Source organism: Phyllostomus hastatus, unplaced genomic scaffold (genome assembly GCF_019186645.2).
Source record: "Phyllostomus hastatus isolate PE091 unplaced genomic scaffold, TTU_PhHast_1.1 phas_scaffold_1674, whole genome shotgun sequence".
Taxonomy (NCBI): domain Eukaryota; kingdom Metazoa; phylum Chordata; class Mammalia; order Chiroptera; family Phyllostomidae; genus Phyllostomus; species Phyllostomus hastatus.
The window spans coordinates 6,960,197-6,975,437 of record NW_025334011.1 but is presented as its reverse complement, the minus strand read 5'-3'; the positions used below and the strand labels follow the sequence as shown (position 1 = coordinate 6,975,437).

Sequence of the window (15,241 nt, the reverse complement as noted above, 5' to 3'; positions counted from 1 at the left end):
CTAATCAAAGTGAAATAAATCAGAGAAAGACAAATACCATGTAACCTCCCTTGTATGTTGAATCTGATGAGCGAAATAAAATGATGGACAAAAATAGAACTGGAGGCATGGAGACAAGGAACAGACTGACAGATCTCAGAGGCAAGGGGGTTTGGGGGAGGGGGACTGGCTAATGGAAGGTGAAGGGATTAGCCAAAGTACAAACGTGTGTAGCCCCTGGGCACAGACAATAATGTACTGAAGGCCAGAGGGCTGGGTGGGGGCTGGATATGGGGACATCTGTTATAGGGTCAAGTAAAAAAAAGTTTCCGTTTTAATTTCTCTTGGGCTCAGGGGGTAGAGGACAATGGAAGGGCACAAGAGCAAGGGTTTCTGGGGTGTGAGCAACATTCTGGTTCTTGATCTAAATCCCATTACATGGGTTTATTCGGTTTCAGAGAAAATTCATCCAACTATATCCAAATTAAAAAGTTAAAACTGAAACACAAGAATGACAGGAATGGACGAACATTGTATTTAAAACTAAAGCACAATAAACACCCCCCCCCCCCAACCCTTCAAGCCCTATGCACGCAATGAAGTGAAAGCGTCATTGGCTGGTACAAGGTGACGCACTTCCGGAAGTAGCTCTTAACACCGCCTCTTCCTCCTCGTGGCTGTTCGGCCTTCCCACCTCCCTGTGGTGCAGTCCAGCTCAGTGCCCTGGGCTCCTGAATTAAAGCTGAGAGGTAAACAGCAGCCTGTGTGCTTCTTTCTGAGTCACCACTGTCAGGCTTGAGCTTGCTATCACTGCCATTATGAACATCCGCAGTGCTAGGCCAAGTGACCTGATGAATATGCAACACTGCAACCTCCTGTGCCTTCCCGAGAACTATCAAATGAAATACTATTTCTACCATGGCCTTTCCTGGCCCCAGCTCTCTTTCATTGCTGAGGACGAGGATGGGAACATTGTCGGCTACATCCTGGCGAAAATGGAGGAAGACGGAGCGGATGTGCCCCATGGACACATCACCTCCCTGGCGGTGAAGCGTTCACACCGGCGCCTCGGCCTGGCCCAGAAGCTCGTGGACCAGGCCTCCCGGGCCATGATAGAGAACTTCAGCGCCAAGTACGTGTCCCTGCACGTCAGGAAGAGTAACCGGGCCGCCCTGCGCTTGTATTCTGAAACCCTAAATTTCCGGGTTAGTGAGGTGGAACCCAAATACTACGCAGATGGAGAAGATGCTTATGCTATGAAGCGGGATCTCACACAGATGGCAAATGAGCTGAAACGGCTGCTGGAGTCAAAGAAGAAAGGTGGTGTGGGGCTGGGCTCCAAGGAGAATGAGAAGACCCCAGCACTTCCTGGTTCTGAAGAGTCCGGTGAGAAGAACCCAGCCACTGACCACAGTGGCAGTGACAGCAAGGAACCCAACAAGCCGGAGAGCACCAATGTCCAGGACAGCCCAGAAGACTCAAATTCCACCTCCTAGAACCTGCTTAAGGTACTTTCTCTTCCTGCCCCTATTCCTTCCTATCCTAAATCCTTGCACCATCTACCACATCTTATCCCATCCCATCGTAGCTCAGCTGGTTTCACAGTGAAAACTACCTGGTGACCTTGGGGAGCAGCATAGATTGGGTTGGGGGAAACTACTGAAAGTTAACAGGACTTCAACTGATATCCTGAAAATAGATTGAATTCAGTAAAAGAAGCAAGCGTTTATTCTGCCCTTTTAGTATGAATTGTATTTAAGGTTATGATTTGTATTTCATCAACTAGGTCCTAGTTGATGAAAGAAATTTCTTCTTTATAAAATTATTGCTAATAAATGCAGAAATAGTGATGTAATTATAAAATCGCTATGTTGTAACTTTTGGTGAAATACTATATCTAGCTAATACTAAAGGGTGAAAGGTGGAACACTTTTTAGTAATGGGCCAGAGAAGTACTGATCAAATGTAACATCACTAAAAGGAGGACAAATATCATGTGCCTCCTAATGCAATAGGAAGTACACAGTAACACCTATGAAATGTTTTGGCCAAAAGAAAATTTGAATCCAAAGAAGGCTCTAGATGTAACTTTTTTATTTTTAAATAGAGGGAACTTTTTAACTAGACCATGACATAATCAGTCAAATCCAGAATGAGAAATTTCTCCAGAACAAACAACCTGGTTTTCTTAAACAAGTAAATGTCATTTTTTAAAAAAGGAGGAGATATTTATTGAAACAAACTTTAGAAATATTTTGACCAAATACAACCATGCATGGACATTGTTTGGATCTCAAACAAATTTTGAACTCGGAACTGACTGTATACTATTAAGGAAATTGTTAATAATGCTGTTAGGCTAGCTAATTTGTATTATAGTAAAAATGCCCTTATTCATTAGAGATACATACTAAAATAATTAGAGGTGAAATAATATGGTGCCTAGGATTTACTTAACTCCAGCAAAAAGGGAAAACAAAGGGTTGGCAAGATAGAAAGAATAATTGTTGAAGTTGGATGGTGGGTATTTGGGAGATTCATTATGTTCTTTATTGTTTTGAATGTGTGAACATTAACAAGCCAAAGGACAGAAACAATTATTGTATGTCCTAGTATACATTAATACTAAGAAGCCACCAAAAAAGTAGTTTAAAAGACTAACGTCCATTAAGGAACTTTATATAATAACACCTTAAGAATCTCAAGGGTCAATGAGCTGCTGTCAGTTTAGAAGCTTTAACTTGTAATTCTAGTCACCTTACCTTTACATGCAAAAAAAAGGCAATGACTTTCTTATAAAAGTCTAATCGTGAGTGGCATAATTAAATGCTGTCTGATTACCCATTCGCAAAATTTTTAAAAAAGATTTTTATGTATTTATTTTGAGAGAGAGGGAGAGAAACATCAATGTGTGCTTGCCTCTCACATGCCCTCAACTGGGGACCTGGCCCACAGCCCAGGCATGTGCCCTGACCAGGAATCAAACTGGCAACCCTTTGGTTCACAGGCCCACACTCAACCCACTGAGCCATATCAGCCAGGGGTCATTCACAAAAATTTTTGTGTGTCAGACATTAGGTTTAGAGTTTGGTATATAAGAGTTACCAGAACAAGCTGATATTTACATTGCAGCATTTAAGAAAAAATGTACTATTTTTTTATACAGTTTAATGTTGAAACTCAAATTATATAGCACACTAACCCTGTTTTATTTTCATTCACTTACAGTTCCACAGGCTATAAAGATTTAGATAGAGAAAGTTCTTGGGGTTTAGAGAGAGTGTCCTCAGAGGAATCTTTGCATCTGACTTTTAACCACCTGAAGGTTTCATAATGACTGATTCATTTGGTCTAATGCACAGGTGGCAGACACAAGACTCACAGGCTGGATCCAGCCTTCCACCTTGTTTTATCTGGCCCAGCACCTTGTTTCTACCTAGCAGCAGCGCTGAGCTCTTGCTTAACTGTTAAGGAGTTTATACGGTCCTAAAATTCATACAGTCCTAAAATTTATATTCAGCCCTTTGAAGGCAACTGTGAGGCTGATGTGACCCCTGATGGAAATGAGTTCGACACCCCTGATCTAAAGTTAAATGCAGCAAAATAGTCTAGAGGGGAAGGTAAAAATTAAAGAAAACTTATGTCTCAGGAGGAGTGTTTTCAGATTTACACCTGTCCTGAAAATCTGGAGGGCTTTGTCAAGACAATTTTGTCTAGCCCTGGCTGGTATGGCTCAGTGGATTGAGCACCAGCCTGCGAACTGAAACTCTGTGGGTTCGATTTCCTGTCAGGGCACATGCCTAGGTTGCCATTCAGGTTTCCAGTTGGGGGCAAGCAAAAGACAACCAATTGATGTTTCTCTCCCTCACTTTCTCCCTCCCTTCTCTTCTCTCTGAAAATGAATAAATACAAATTTTTAAAAAAGATTTTAAAAAAGACAATTTTGTTTAAATCAACAAACCTTTCTAAAAATTAACTTTACAATTTTTATATAGAACATTTATTTAATACTGATCTCATCTTTGTGGTCATTGGCTTCTTTAGTGTTAAACTCTAGCCAAGAAGGATTTTATGTAGAACAGTGCAATTGGAGATTGCATACTTTCTTTACATAAAAAATATATAAAATATGATTTATAGATATTATTGGATGAATTCGAGAGCACTTAATATTGGTTCTCAGGGACAAAACTGCCACCCTAGTAAGGGAAGAGAGCAATAATAAGAAAATAAATGTGGCAGTTATAAATCTCAGTGTGCAATGCACAAACTCAGGAATAATTAAAATGATTTTTTACATTACTGTAATTGAACTTTCTATCTAAGTTGAAAGAGATGTTCCCTGTACTGGGCATCCCTCTCCCTGGTTGACTTCTGCGGGGACATCTTTACTGGCCTCATCTGATGTTTGGTCCTCACTGTTCACTTCTGGGTCCTTTCCGGCCAGAGGCCTCTTCAGGCCTGAGGTGCTCCCCACCATGTTTGGGCCATTCTGGTAGCAAGAGTATTAGTCTGCATAGACTAACTCTTCTAAAAAATTAACTCCTAGATCTCACTAACTTAATTCAATAAAAGCTTATTTTCTCATACCACACACCATAAGTCAGCAGTGTGGTGGGGATGTGGAGTGAAGAAGGAAAGAGGGACCCTTCATGAACTCATTTAGGAATCCATCTGGAACAGATGTTCTTAACTTGTTTTGCTCCGTAACGCCTTTTGGCAAACTGGTGATGCCTCAAGATGCCCTTTCCGAAAGCTTATTTTAAAGGTCATAAAAATCATGTGGGATTACAAAGGAAACCAATTTTATGGAACTACAATGACAAACTATTTTAAAATAAATTTGTTATATATGTACTTTTTATTAGCATATGAAATAAATCTAGAAGTGGGCCTAGTAATTACTGTTATTTCCAAGAAAATTTGAGTATAAATGATATTTTGAGATACCTCAAACAGTAATATGATGTGAAAGTACCTGTGATTTTTATTGGTGACAAATTCAATAAGTATTACTAATACTATGCATGTGTGCATACATTATCATTGGAGGGAATGCTAAATTTCAATTAGAGGTTGGTAAAACTGCAGACATTGTTGTTGTTGTTGTTGTTGTTGTTGTTTCAAATCCAAGGTCATGCTTCTCCTCAATTCTGTTAATGGATCCCAGGTTAGGAATTCCTGATTCAATGATTCTAACATTTTCTAGAATCATGCATCCTTTACTGGCTCATATACTTTCAGCTTGCACATAAGAGAAGAGCATGCACATAGAGAGGTTCATACAGGCTTTAAAACGTCAGTCCCGTTTCCCCAACTAACTGCAGGGGATGCTAGGAAATGCAGTTTAGCTGTGGTCTGGTGGCCACACAGCATAGTTTCTGCCACAACAGAAAACATGCTCGTGGTACTCTGGATTAAGAAGATCCTGCTTCCATGCCCAGCTAGGAGCACAGGGTCATTCTGGTGCCTTCTCCCCATGACATGGCACAGAAATCCCTGTCAGGCTATTTGGGCTGTCTGCTTAGTCACATGACACATGCCTTCTTTTCTTGCACCAGCTTGGGTGTAGGAAACTGGGATTCTGCCATCTTGCTGCCTTTATGCCTCTCATTACAGTCTGGAAGAAATAAATCCAAGTGTACAAATCTCCCTACTCTGAAAACCCCCAAAACTTCTAACACTTCATTTACTGTCTGTCACCTTCATCCTATTTAATAGGGATTCACTGGTACATACAGTAATTGCCTGAATGGGAAAAGGCTACTCTGAAGAAAGGAAGAAAACAGTACAAATAAAAAAGTTTAATACAACAAAAGTATAATCCTGCCACAATTATGGTGCGCCCTGCTTTGGAGCTAGATTTTTGACACCTACAGGAAAAAGAATGTCCTAAAAGAAACAAGTTTTTTTTCTTTTCCTCTTCTTTTGGGTCTGGGGCAACAGACACAGTTGACCTTAAAAGTGATGGTGAGCTGGGCAGTTGGTGAAGGCAATTAATTGGGGTGCCTCCATCCACAACATGGCAATAAAATTTACTACTAACACTGTGTGAACTCACTGTGTTACAGGTACCATTTGAGGTGTCCTGAACTGTGTCATTTAATCCTCAGGATATCCCTCTGAAGCAGGTACTCCTAGTCCATTGTACAGATGAGGGCTAAATGTCACATGGAACGTGAATGAAAAGCAGGGACGCAAACTCAGATAGTCTAAGTGAGACTCCACAACAGTGAGGATTAAATGAGGTAGTCCTTATAAATTGTTCAGCACAATCTCTCACACACAGTTAAATATCCTGAAATTTTAGCTCTTAAATTTGTAGTAATAGTAACCATTCAGGTTCTTTTCTTCTCCACAGCAGTCAAATGATAGTGTTGTGGATGAGCAGCAACAGTTTGCAATCTTGGAAGGGAGATGCATCTTAATGATTAAAATAGCTTTCAGTGACAAGCTGAAATGTCAGAGCATTCGGCTGAATCAACTCCTCAACGAAGCAAAGTTTCTAGGGAGCCATAGCAATGCAGACAGGTCAGTTCAAAACATGCTAGTCAAGGCAGGAATGCCATCAAACTGATGCTTACCTCCTGACAAGAAATATGTGCTAGATGATTATTAAAAAAGAAAAAATGCAAAATCTTAGAATTTCCCATTGAGCTGGCAATATGAAGTTAACCAAGGTTACTTTAGTGACTCCATTTCTGGTTTATTCTTTGTGTCGCTAAACTGTCATCCTAACAAAAAGTTGTTAAACGCACACATGAGCAGTCACTGAAATAGACTGCTCTTAATTTTACCAGACAACTAATTATAACTGGAATGATATAATGAAATATGGAAGAAAGTTAAAGACTGACAGGTCTAGTAAATTCCTAGTATAACCTTACCCCAGATCTGCCAGAACCCATAGATTTCAAATGCAGCTCTGTGCTAAGAAGATAAGGGAGGGGGTTGGGAAGAGATAAGGTATTGTTTTGAAATACTAATCCCATAGATACTATTTGTTGAATTATTTATAATCTCGAAAAATGTCACTTTTCAAACAGTCTATGATGTACATTTAGGATGAATGAAATACCATGTTTGTCAGAGGTAATGGTAAAAGCAGAGCTTTTTCCTAAAATGTATACTCTATGCTTCAGCCTATAAAATCTAATGAGCATTATAGTAGAGGAGGTAAGGAAGAGAGGATATGGAAAATTCTGTGAATGGCAGTAGTTGAGAGTGCCAGAGTAAAAAGCCATTCTGAAAATATTCTGTAATGCTATTTTTATAGACTAATATTCTCAGAACATCACAGGATTTTTTTAAAGTAAAGCCATAAAATTCTGTTTTGTGTTCCTAAAGTCCTGTTAACAGTTAAAATCTTTCTCAGGCTTCCATTGCCCACCTTTCAGAAATCCTAGTAATACAAAAATTTGAACTCAATAAGCTCATAAATTAGGGCTATAATACTCATATTTTAAAAAGAATGTGAAAAATTTCTATATCCTTAAACAGCAAACTATCCCAGGGTTTTTATTACAGTGTTATTTGACTTTTTAAATTTAATGTCTTAAAATTATCAAGCAATATTTACTAAGAAAACTAAAATGGCTTATACAGTGTTTGTTTTTTTGTTTTTTTATTCCAGTTCTTTTATTTTATTTTAATCATTGTTTCAAGTAGTTTTCTGTCCTTTACTCCCATCCCAGCCCACCCACCCAACCAATGTTTGGTTTTTATATAACTTCTTTTGCATGCCTACCTTAACAGTATTTCTAATAAATTGAAAGGTAATGATGGTAGTCTTTCTGACCTCTTCTCCCACATCTTATCTTCCATTAGAGAAAAGATACATTTTCAAAAAATAAGATTTTGTATTATATGCCTCTAGCTCTTCCACAGCTTGATATATTTTCATTATTCTGGAAACCAACTTTTCTGTAATTATGATTTTGTACAAAAATGCTTTCTAACTACTCTATGCATACAAGTCACCCTTTATCTTATTCTGTATGCATTTGATAGATAGGAAAAGATAAGGCATCTTCCAATTGAAGGGTCTGTTGCTTTGTTAACTTTTCTTCTTTTTTTGGTTATTCATTAAAGGGCAGAAATTCTCCACTGACTTTAGCTATATATTCCATTCACTGTCACACATACCATTTTACCTTATTAAGGATTGGGTCCATGTCTCATATCTTTTTTTTGTAAACCCCTGGCACTTATTCATGATAGGTACTCAGTAAATATTCATGGAATGAATAAAGTAACTTCCCAAATTACCTATGCAGTAAAATAAAATAGGAAAGGAGAGAAAAGTATAAAGGTACTACTTCCTATTACATAGTATAACTAAGATGCTTTAAAGTTATAAATAAAGAGACATAATGAGAATTACGGTTTCATCGTTAGACCTCAGAGAAAGAAAATAGGACATACAGATTTGGACACATTGCATTTAGCTTATCAAGAACTAACAACACCTTTCATTTCTTTAGAATTGAAATATTGGCTTGGCCAAGAACTTCATTTGTTTGTTTGTTTGTTTTTCCATAAGATGACTCTAGTAATGCTTAGTTGTTTTTAACTTCACTTGAAACAATTTTGTGACAGTTGTCATATCACTGTGCATTTAAAAAAAAACTTAGCAAAATTGGTAAATTTTATGTAGCCATTTTAATACTGAGATGGAAAATATGCAACATTTTAATAATAAAGCAAGATATTATCCTTTATTATTTCAAGAAAGGTTAAGATGCAACTGAAATGCAAAAAAAAAAAAAAAGATTTGTGCAGTGTATGGAGAAGGTGCTGTGTTGATCACATGTGTCAAAAGTGGTTTGTGAAGAGTCGGGTAGACCAGTTGAAGTTGATAGTGATCAAATTGAGACATTGAGAACAACCAACGTTATACCACATGGGAGACAGCCAACATACTCAAAATATCCAAATCAGTAAAGTTATTGGTGAAAATGAAAAACATGGCTTTTATTTTACAGAAAAAAGAATACAAACTTTTTGGTCAACCCAGTAAATTTCTTTTTGAGTTGAGTAGGATGAGATAGGATTTGAAGATGGCAAGCAAAAGTATTTTGGTTTCTTTAGGTTTAAAATAGGACCTTGGAGTAGATCTCAGCCTTTCAGTGTTTTCCCTCCTCCCCTTTCTCCTGGCAGAATTTTGTTTCCAGGAAAAGTTCATGTGTCCTCATGACAGGGAGGGAAGACAGCCCCCAGCTACATGTGTGGATCTTTGTGGGGCCACAGGAATTCTCATTGGCTTCCATGGAAGTATATTTAGTCTAAATTGGCTACTGGTGCCTTGTTGTTCTGCTGCTCAAGTCTGTCATTTGTTAAATTAGTACTTTATTCTTTCAGAATGGTCACTCCGTAATCCTCCCTTGCTCACTTACTCCCTTTTCTCAACAGCATTATTGGTCTTAGTGTCTCAGCCACATTCGTCCTCTGAGCACTGGCTTAACCTGTCGGCTCTGCAGCATCTGCTCTGGGGTCATTTCACAATGGCCCCAATGGCTTCTCACCCTCAATTCTCAACAACAACCTTCCACGTTCACTACGGGGATCATGACAGAATACCTGGACGCAAGAGCCTGCTGCACAAGAGCTGAGGAAACTGGACGCCTGCCATCACAGAATCCTCCTTGGCCTGTTCACAACATGTACTATTTTATTCTGTTTGTAGTAGATCTTTCTTGGGTATGGTTGTCTTACAAGGTTGTCTCTTCTTGGAATGGCAGATGGGAAGCAAGTAAACTCCTGAAGCTCCTCTGCTTTCTGTTTTTGCTATATTATTTACCGGGGTTTCTGCCTGTGGGGAAGAGGTTAGGATCCTCGAGTCAGCGCTCCTGCCCCTTTCTCTTCCTTCGCCCTCTTTTCTGAGAGAAGTACCCTACTTCCTCTTCATTTCTCTGGGACCTCGCCCTCTTACCACCGTCACTGTACTTGAGGAGGTGTTCTCCTCCTTCCCAGTGGGAAAAGTGATCAGTAAAGGCTTCTATGCAATCAGAACTTGGACATTTTAAGAAAGGGACAACAGGAATTCAGTAATGGTGTCAGTTTGGTTTTTTTTGTTTTTGTTTTTTTGGTAATGTCAAAACTTGCCATTTATTGAAAAAATATATGGTTCAGGCACAATATTAGGACCTTGCTTAATAATATCTTTAATCCTTACAAGGTAGCTGAAAGAAGCAAACTAAACACGAGGGTCTGAACCCAAGTCTATTTGAATTCAAAGCCAAAGTTCCTTTCACTTTCCTAATTGCTTGCTGCTCTTTGCATTTATTTATAAAAGTGTGAAAACTACTGCAAAAAAGGAGAATCTGCTGTTTTAAAATGTTAAGTGTTAACTTAATACTTAGCAATTTATATCATTTGTAAATATTTATGTAATCTGCCATTATAACCCTGCTTTACAATTTTTCTCCAGTAAGAAGAAGTGAAGACAAAGTGCTTTGACCTCTGTGATGAAAGTCATAAGACAAATCCAGGGCTATCATTACTTAATATTGTTTTTATACTCACTGAATGTCAATTATCATATATAACATCCGTTATGTTTAAACTTTTATGACAATTGGTGTGTATGGTTTTAAGTCGAAGCCCTGACATTAACCATCTGATGACAAGAGATAAATCTGTTCTCTGTAATCATAATCAGCCCTGCTAAGCACTTCTTACACATCTACCACAATGCACTCTAAGAACGCCTACCTCATAGCACAGGATTGCCTGAGGCAGATACAAAAGTTTTTTTTTTTTATTTTTCCTACACAATTAGGATTTACCATTTCTTGTGCCAATGCAAACCTCTCATCTATTTTTCCATCTTTCATTTTTTTTCTTTCTGAGTTTCTCTCCCAGGTCTAAAACTGTTTTAATCCTTCCCCTCAAGCATGTGTTTATCTCTTTATTTTTAAATATTACAGCTTTCTAACATCTGTCTCTAGGGCAGCATAATCTTACTGATAAAATATTCCATGTTTTCCTTGAGCCCTTGTCAATATGTCTTCATGTTAACAGCTTAGCAGATGGGGAAACAGAAGGAGTAGCCTCCGCTTACCTGAGTGATTTCTCTCCAGGATCAGGCACATTACTGTTTCTAGTAACCTGATGATAGGAATTGAAATAATTGGAAAATGAGAAATGATATCTGACTTTTGCAGAGTTATTCACTAAAACAATTGGCTGCTTTTCTTTTTATTACTGTAATACCTTTTTCCCCAGTCTCATACCAGGAGAAGGCGAGAATTCTAGCACCCTACCTAGTTTAGATTGTACCTAGTTAGATAATGAAAGTAAAATAAACAATAATACCAATATTGCTTTGGGTATAAATTAGCATGTTCCCATGTTGTCCAGGGTACTAACAATGATTTAGCAGCAGCAGTAGCTTCCTAGAACACTGAAATTGTGGTAGCCTATGACATTGCTTTTTGTAATAGCATTGTTCTTTTTATATAGGACAAATTGTAGTTGCTGCTGTTTTTTAATGGACTGCCTGCTGTTTATTTAGCTATAATCCTAAAGAGGCCACAGTAAGGCTTTGAAGGATGTAGGATAGTTAATGGTGAATACCCTTGTTCTAGCTGTAGAGAATGACCCACATCCCTTCTTTACTTGGAGTTTTAAAGAAACTACTGGGTGGGCTCAGGTCTGTCAGCAAATTGTTCGGAAACATTAATCATCAAGATACAAAGTTTTCTTTGGCTAAAGAGAGAAACTTGTAAATGAAGCCTGTGAGTTACCTAGTTAGAATTTGTGTGATTTTTTTCCCTTTTGGAGATAAGAACAAAGGGCAAGAGATGATCATCTTAGACAAAATAATGGGGAGTGTGGAGGTGTACAAAAAGTAGAGTAGAATTGGAAGTTAGTCCAACACTGGAAACATTTGGGAAGGATCAGGACTCAAATGGCGGAAAGGAAGTTTTCTCAAATTTTTATGTGCAGACAAGTCACCTGGGAGATCATGTTAAAATGCAGATTTTGTTTCAGTACATGTGGGGTGAGGCCTGAGTGTCTGTGTTTCCAACTGATTCCTAGACAGCGCTCATGTTTGCCGATCTGAGAACCACACTCAAAGCTCATCTCCAGCTCTGGAACTGCAGTCCAGCACACCGGTGACCGGCCTGTAGGACAGTTTGGAATAGAACTGAAGTAATTCAGAATCCTCTTCTCAAATACAGACACAATCCTCTTTGTCTTTGCAATTGTGTTAGGACCCAAGGTCACGACCCAAAAATTTTAATAAAATTTCCAGATATGTCACCAAAATGTGTGTAACAACAGTTTAGATATAGTATATAAAATCTATTGATAATAATTACTACATCTTCATTATATTAGGATGCTTTGATATGTTAATATTTCCTCATCTTTAACCTCTAAACAAGTGTATGGTATATGAGATTTTTTTAAATTTCACTTTTAACTGTCACTCAGTTTGTTGTGTTCATTGGCCCATAGACTGTCCCAGTCACTAAGAATCCTTTCCATGTTGATGTTTGATGAAGAATTGGAAAATGAACACAGTCTTTTGTTGTTGTTGTTTTGTTGTTGTTGTTTTGTTGTTGTTTTAATTGGAGCATCAGCTCATTATGTGAGTGGAGGTGGTGTGGTAAACTTTCAAGAGAGATTTCCATAAGGGAATAAGAATTTCTAGCCCAGGGTTTCTCAAAGTATATAGTTCATGGACCTGTTGCATCAAAGTCACTCAGACGCTATATTCAAAATGCAGTTTCTTTAACTTTAGCTCAGATTCACAATCAGAGTCCTGTATGTTTAACAGACTTCCAGGTGATGGGTTGCATACTGCCATCAGAAAATCACTGACCAGTATCAGGCATTGATTCCTCATAAAGTTAATTTGAAGGTCATTGTTTTTGTGATGATACTCTAGATTTACATTAATTTGTCAAAAAAAAAGTACCCTCAGATATTAACAGTTTTTATTATAAAATGTATTTGGGCAGTGTTGAGGTGACATGGGAATTCTGTACTTTCTGCTCATTTTTCTGTAAATTTAAAACTTCTCTTAAAAAAGTGTGTTAATTACAAAATAAAATAAATGCACATCCATAGGATTTTGTGTGATCATTTGATACATATACATCATTGTACATCTATTGCATATAGTGCTCATATTGTATATGTTATTTTTAGGACATTCTTTTTGTGTATGTCATTACTTCCTCCCCCACCTGTTTCCCCCGTCCACCCACCCCCTTGTGCCCTTTCCCCAAGCACACGCTGACTTCACTTTATCCTTCCAGTTTCTTCTCCAGGTTCTAGTCATGCAAACGATAGCTACAATTTCATAATAGTAGTGTGTAGCAAAAGCTTGAAGAGGGAGAACACTCAAAAGTCATGCTAAAATTTTCTTAAATTTGTTTCCAGAAAAAAAATATATTTCCACATCCAGTTAAGAGCCAGATCCCACTGCAGTCTGGAATCACATGACCTTCTCCTGTATCATTAGCTCATGTCCCATCATCATCTGGGTGTTCCGAATTGGAACTTAGCAGTACCCAGCCAAGACCCAGTGAAGCAGACTGACTGTCTTACCTAGGTTCTTCATAGTTTTTCCAGACATGACTGCTTTGAAATTTTAAAAGACAGATTATTTTCTTGAGGCACTCTTGAAGGGTTATTTAAACACCATCTTCTCATATATGGACATAGGTATTGTGTTTTGTGAAGTTCCAGTGGGAAAAAGTCCTTTCATTATAAATCATACCTATATTGCTTTCCTAACCAAAATTAAGACAGATTTTGTCCTTTGGGAGTAGGATCATCACCTCAACTGTATATTATAAAAGCTTACCTAGAGAACATAGTCCTTAGCAAGTTGAGCAATTGTCACAAGAGCAAGGCAAGTTTAATAGACTGGGAAATCACCAACCTCAGAGGCCAAGGTTTAAATTTTAGTCTTACTTGGGTTTATGACTATGTGGATATCTTCTTGCATGTCAACTTCCTCATCTATAAAATGGAGAAAAATATAATTTCCATGCCCTCAGTGTTCCTGTGTAATGAGGTAGTATAAGAAAAATGCGTTGTAATTTGTAAGAAGATGTGTAAATGTTATTGCAAACATTTTTACTCAAGAGATATTTTATTCCTAGATTCAAAGTAGTGTGAAATAGTAAAATTTTTTTTCTCTCTAGCCATCCAAGAAAAATAATCACTGTTCTGTTGATGATGAATGTGTGCATGTGTGTGAATATTTTAAGGGATGAAGCATGAAGAAGGGAGTAAATTCCTATAAATGTAACAACTCTACATATATTAATTTTAAAAGAAAAGGAACTTAATAAAAGTTGTTTCTCTCTGATCTAAACATTCATATGTAATAAGATTATTATGTTAATCAAACTGTACTTGTTATTCCATTTGCATGATTTTGAGTAAAAGATTCATAAAGAAAAATGACAAGTTTTACATACTCAGAATGTTTGGTAAATTATGATAGTGCATTAGGGCAAGCAGCTGGTTGGCTGTTCCATCACCAGAGCCCTAACCAAAGTGTTAAGTGCCATAGTCCCTACTTTGATTACTGATAGGTACAAAAATTAGACTGCTAAATACAATGGTGGGCAAAGGTAGGTTTACAGTTGTAAGTAGGTAAAAGAGTTTATTCTTGTGTTATTTAATTATTGTATTATTTATTTGTAGCAACTATAAACCTACCTTTGCCAACCCCTGGAATAGATGTTATAAAGAGTTTTGAAAAATTAGAGTCCTGTGGAGGCTTCTAGGAAAAATATTCCTACTTGTTCCTTTGGCATCTAAGACATTTGTGTGGGACATTTTTGTGTGAGACTATATGCCCTACTTGGTAAGATATCTGGTGAGTGAGAGGTATGCCTTTCTTTTGTAAAGTGAAAGAAAAATTAGTGTGAAAGAAAAGTAAGAAAGAAGAACAAGTGCCACAGGAGTGTTCTTACTTAGATCAGTCTAGGAAGATACATATATGGAATTTGAGGATACAGATTTTGCATCCCTTAAAATTACTCATGTCTGTGTATCCCTGGTACTCCTCAGTATGAAAAGCAATGATCAATGATGTATATTCCAGTACTTCATACATGCTCCTTATTTTTATTCTCTTATAATCAGGGGGCATGGGGATAAGATTATCTAAGACTAGAGTGTCACAGTTTCTAGTGTGCCTAATTAATTAGCACCTTTGTTTCAACTGCCTTAAGTTCATGGGTGGTGCTATCACCACCGGGTTCTGGGCCAAGGGGGGTCTGCCTTAGGC

General features: G+C 37.8%; 1 protein-coding gene across 1 annotated transcript; it reads left to right on the top strand.

Annotated features, from left to right (window-relative positions):
- Positions 1 to 794: 794 nt before the first annotated feature.
- Positions 795 to 1,475, top strand: NAA11 (N-alpha-acetyltransferase 11, NatA catalytic subunit). The gene has a single exon (XM_045858159.1). The coding sequence runs from the start codon at positions 798 to 800 to the stop codon at positions 1,473 to 1,475; it is 678 nt and encodes a 225-aa protein (XP_045714115.1). The 5' UTR covers positions 795 to 797.
- The last annotated feature ends 13,766 nt before the right edge of the window (positions 1,476 to 15,241 follow it).

What these genes read in the sequence shown, in the direction of transcription:
- NAA11 (XM_045858159.1), top strand. Translation starts at nt 798, where the DNA reads ATGAACATCCGCAGTGCTAGGCCAAGTGACCTGATGAATATGCAACAC.